This window comes from Fulmarus glacialis, unplaced genomic scaffold (genome assembly GCF_000690835.1).
Source record: "Fulmarus glacialis isolate BGI_N327 unplaced genomic scaffold, ASM69083v1 scaffold24880, whole genome shotgun sequence".
NCBI lineage: Eukaryota > Metazoa > Chordata > Aves > Procellariiformes > Procellariidae > Fulmarus > Fulmarus glacialis.
In genome coordinates this window covers 4,366-6,943 of record NW_009189923.1, presented here as the reverse complement: position 1 = coordinate 6,943, position 2,578 = coordinate 4,366, and the positions used below count along the sequence as shown (strand labels likewise).

At 62.7% G+C, this 2,578-nt stretch overlaps 2 protein-coding genes across 2 annotated transcripts in view; one reads left to right on the top strand and one right to left on the bottom strand.

The window, feature by feature from the left end:
* AGXT (alanine-glyoxylate aminotransferase) overlaps nucleotides 1-1,107 on the top strand; it is a gene marked incomplete at its 5' end in the record, with an annotated part of 3,383 nt that extends 2,276 nt beyond the window's left edge. Inside the window, 4 exon segments of the mRNA XM_009583947.1 lie at nucleotides 68-197; nucleotides 405-533; nucleotides 971-1,022; nucleotides 1,025-1,107. Coding sequence (XP_009582242.1) covers nucleotides 68-197; nucleotides 405-533; nucleotides 971-1,022; nucleotides 1,025-1,107 — 394 coding nt within the window.
* Nucleotides 1,108-1,775: 668 nt separating this feature from the next.
* The window catches only part of LOC104081265 (chromosome unknown open reading frame, human C2orf54), a gene marked incomplete at its 5' end in the record, with an annotated part of 4,665 nt that continues 3,862 nt past the window's right edge, over nucleotides 1,776-2,578 (bottom strand). Inside the window, 2 exons of the mRNA XM_009583935.1 lie at nucleotides 1,776-1,868; nucleotides 2,104-2,460. Coding sequence (XP_009582230.1) covers nucleotides 1,776-1,868; nucleotides 2,104-2,460 — 450 coding nt within the window. The remainder of the gene's footprint in view (nucleotides 1,869-2,103; nucleotides 2,461-2,578) is intronic.

Here is a 2,578-nt window from a genome sequence, read left to right as displayed (position 1 = left end):
GCGGGTGAGTGGCTCTGGGCAAGCAGTGGGGTACCAGCAGTGCTGGTGGGGTGTGGGGGAGCGGCAGGTGCCAGGACCTTCTCCCTCCTTTCTGCCCACAGGGTCTGGAGAGCTCTTGGGAGCGCCACCGGGCCAACTGCACCCAGCTGTGCCAGGGGCTGCGCGACCTGGGGCTTGAGCTCTTCGTGAAGGAGGAGGTGGGTGCGGGGCGAGCCCACCACCATGGTGCAGGGGCAGTGTGAGGACATGGCCCTGTGCAGCTGGAGACGTGCCTGGGCAGCTTTGGATGCTGGAGAAAAAATTGCCCCCGCAGCAATGCTCTCTCCTGGCAGGCTGCCGGGCTCACCAGGGGACAGGGCCGCAGCCAGGAGCTGCAGATTTAGCCTGGTGTCTTTCTTCCCCAGAAGGCGAGACTTCCCACCATTACCACTGTCAGGATACCTGAGGGCTATGACTGGAAGGAGATCACTGCCTTTCTCATGGACAACCACTCCATCGAGATCGCCGGGGGCCTGGGCCCCTCGGTGGGCAAGGTGGGCAGCGTCCTCCCCTCCTGCTGCCCATGGCCGGGCACTGAACCCGGCTGCGGCCGCATCCATCAGTAGCGCGCCCCATGATTAACTGGTGCTCTCTGGCTGCAACAGCAAACACATGGCTGGATGCATCCCATCGCCTGCAGCAATGCATAGCAGCTCCTAACCACACACAATTGCTGCGCATAATTGAATAACTGTGCACATAATTAGCAGGGTGACACGTCTTTAGAGGAAACGCGTGTTATATAGGAGCAAGCAGGGAATTGTGCACATGCACTCACACCCGGCCGTGCGCATGGCTGCTCCTCGCGTGCCCCCTGCTCCACGTGGGAACCTGCACTCTGCCGCCGTCCGCTCTGCTGGCAGGGAGATGGTGCCAGAGCGTGGCCGCAAAGGTGGGCAGTGCAGGGAGACACTCGCCCTTCTCCTCCCAGGTCCTGCGAATTGGCCTCATGGGCTGCAACTCTACCAGTGGCAACGTGGACCCTGCAACTCTACCAGTGGCAACGTGGATCGTGTGCTGCATGCCCTGCAAGACGCCCTCGGGTGCTGCCGCCGCAGCAGGCTGTGAGCACCTCTGCAAAAGAGGGGATCCAGACGAGGCGGTGCAGCACTCTCCCCCATGAACGGCTGCAGTCAGCTGGCAGGCAGAGGGGCTCCGCTGCCTCCCCAGGGAGCTGGCAGGAAACGCTGCAACACCCAGCAATCCAAGCCAGAGCGGGAAGGAGAAGCTGGAAGAGCAGGGGACTTGGAGGTGAGAGCTGCAGCTCAGCAGATGCGGGATGTGGCTCAAAACCCCTTCTCCTTGTCCCCTGCGCAGGGTCACTCCTCACCCTGATGGCCTGGCCCTCCAGCTCCTCCCCTTCCCCTGGTCCCAGGGCATGGCAGCCCCACTGCAAGCTGACAGGAGGGCTGGATGCGGGATTCAACCACAGGTCCCTTCCCCTCCCACCACCATCACCCTTGGCCATCCCTGCATCAGAGCCCAGCAGGGCAGGATGCCGTCCATCGCCCCCAGGTTAGGTATTGTGGGATGAAACACCTGCTTTGGCGCCCAGCTCTACCAGGGGAGCTGAGAGGCCATGCATCCCCACCCAGCTGCAGCAGACGTGCGCTCGCTCCCCATACCATCTTTCCTCAATAAAGCAACATGGCAGTATGCTGGTCCCTGGTCCCGTAGCTCGCCTTACATCTCCCAGAGTTTTAAGACACCCAAATGGGGCGGCAGCGGGGTCCCGCTCAGCTCTGTTGGGGGATTTCTCGCCGGATCTTGGAGAGGAGCTGGGACATCGCTGAGTGGCGTGAGCCGTCCTCAATCTGGTACACCTGGAACTAAGCGGAGGCAGGTGGGGAGTGAGGGGAGAGAGCTCCCCGCTCTGTTTGAGCCCAATGCCTCAGCATCGCAGCCTCCCACAGCCTCCTCAGCAGGGTTGGGGAGCGCATGCCAGCGGCTGCCAGGGGCCAGAAGGCTCTGGGGGGCAAATGCCAGCGCATCCTAAGCTGCCCAGCCCAGGCGGTTTCTGGTGCTGCCGCACGAGAGCAGCCTAGGGTCTCCGGTCCCTGTTACCTGGTTGAGCAGGATGTCAAAGTAGGCTGTGTCCCAGTAGGACCCGTCCTCATCAGGGAGCTGCAGCAGGGCTCGGGTGCCAGGGTCTGCCTGCCAGCTGTCAGAGCGCACAGGGAGGCCAAAATGGAAGCGAAGGAAGCGTCGGGGGTCTCGGGCAAAGCTCTCCACTTTACAGTAGAGGGAGGTGAGGTCTGGGGACTCTCCTTGGAAGAGGTTCTCCTCTGGGTGCAGGAAGTGGGGCAGGTGCTGGGTGGCCAGGCAGCGGAGGAGGATGACCAAGAGCCTGTAGACGGAGCCCTCCAGGTCCTGCCAGTCCTCTGGGGAGGGGAAGAGCTCCGTGCTCCACAGCAGCACCATCTGCGGGGAGGGGGAGAAGGGTGTGGGATCGGGCACTCCCCACAAAGGCCATGCCTTCACACCCTGCAAGTCACCGCACAACCACCTGTGGAGCTGAGCCCTCAACATGGACATCACG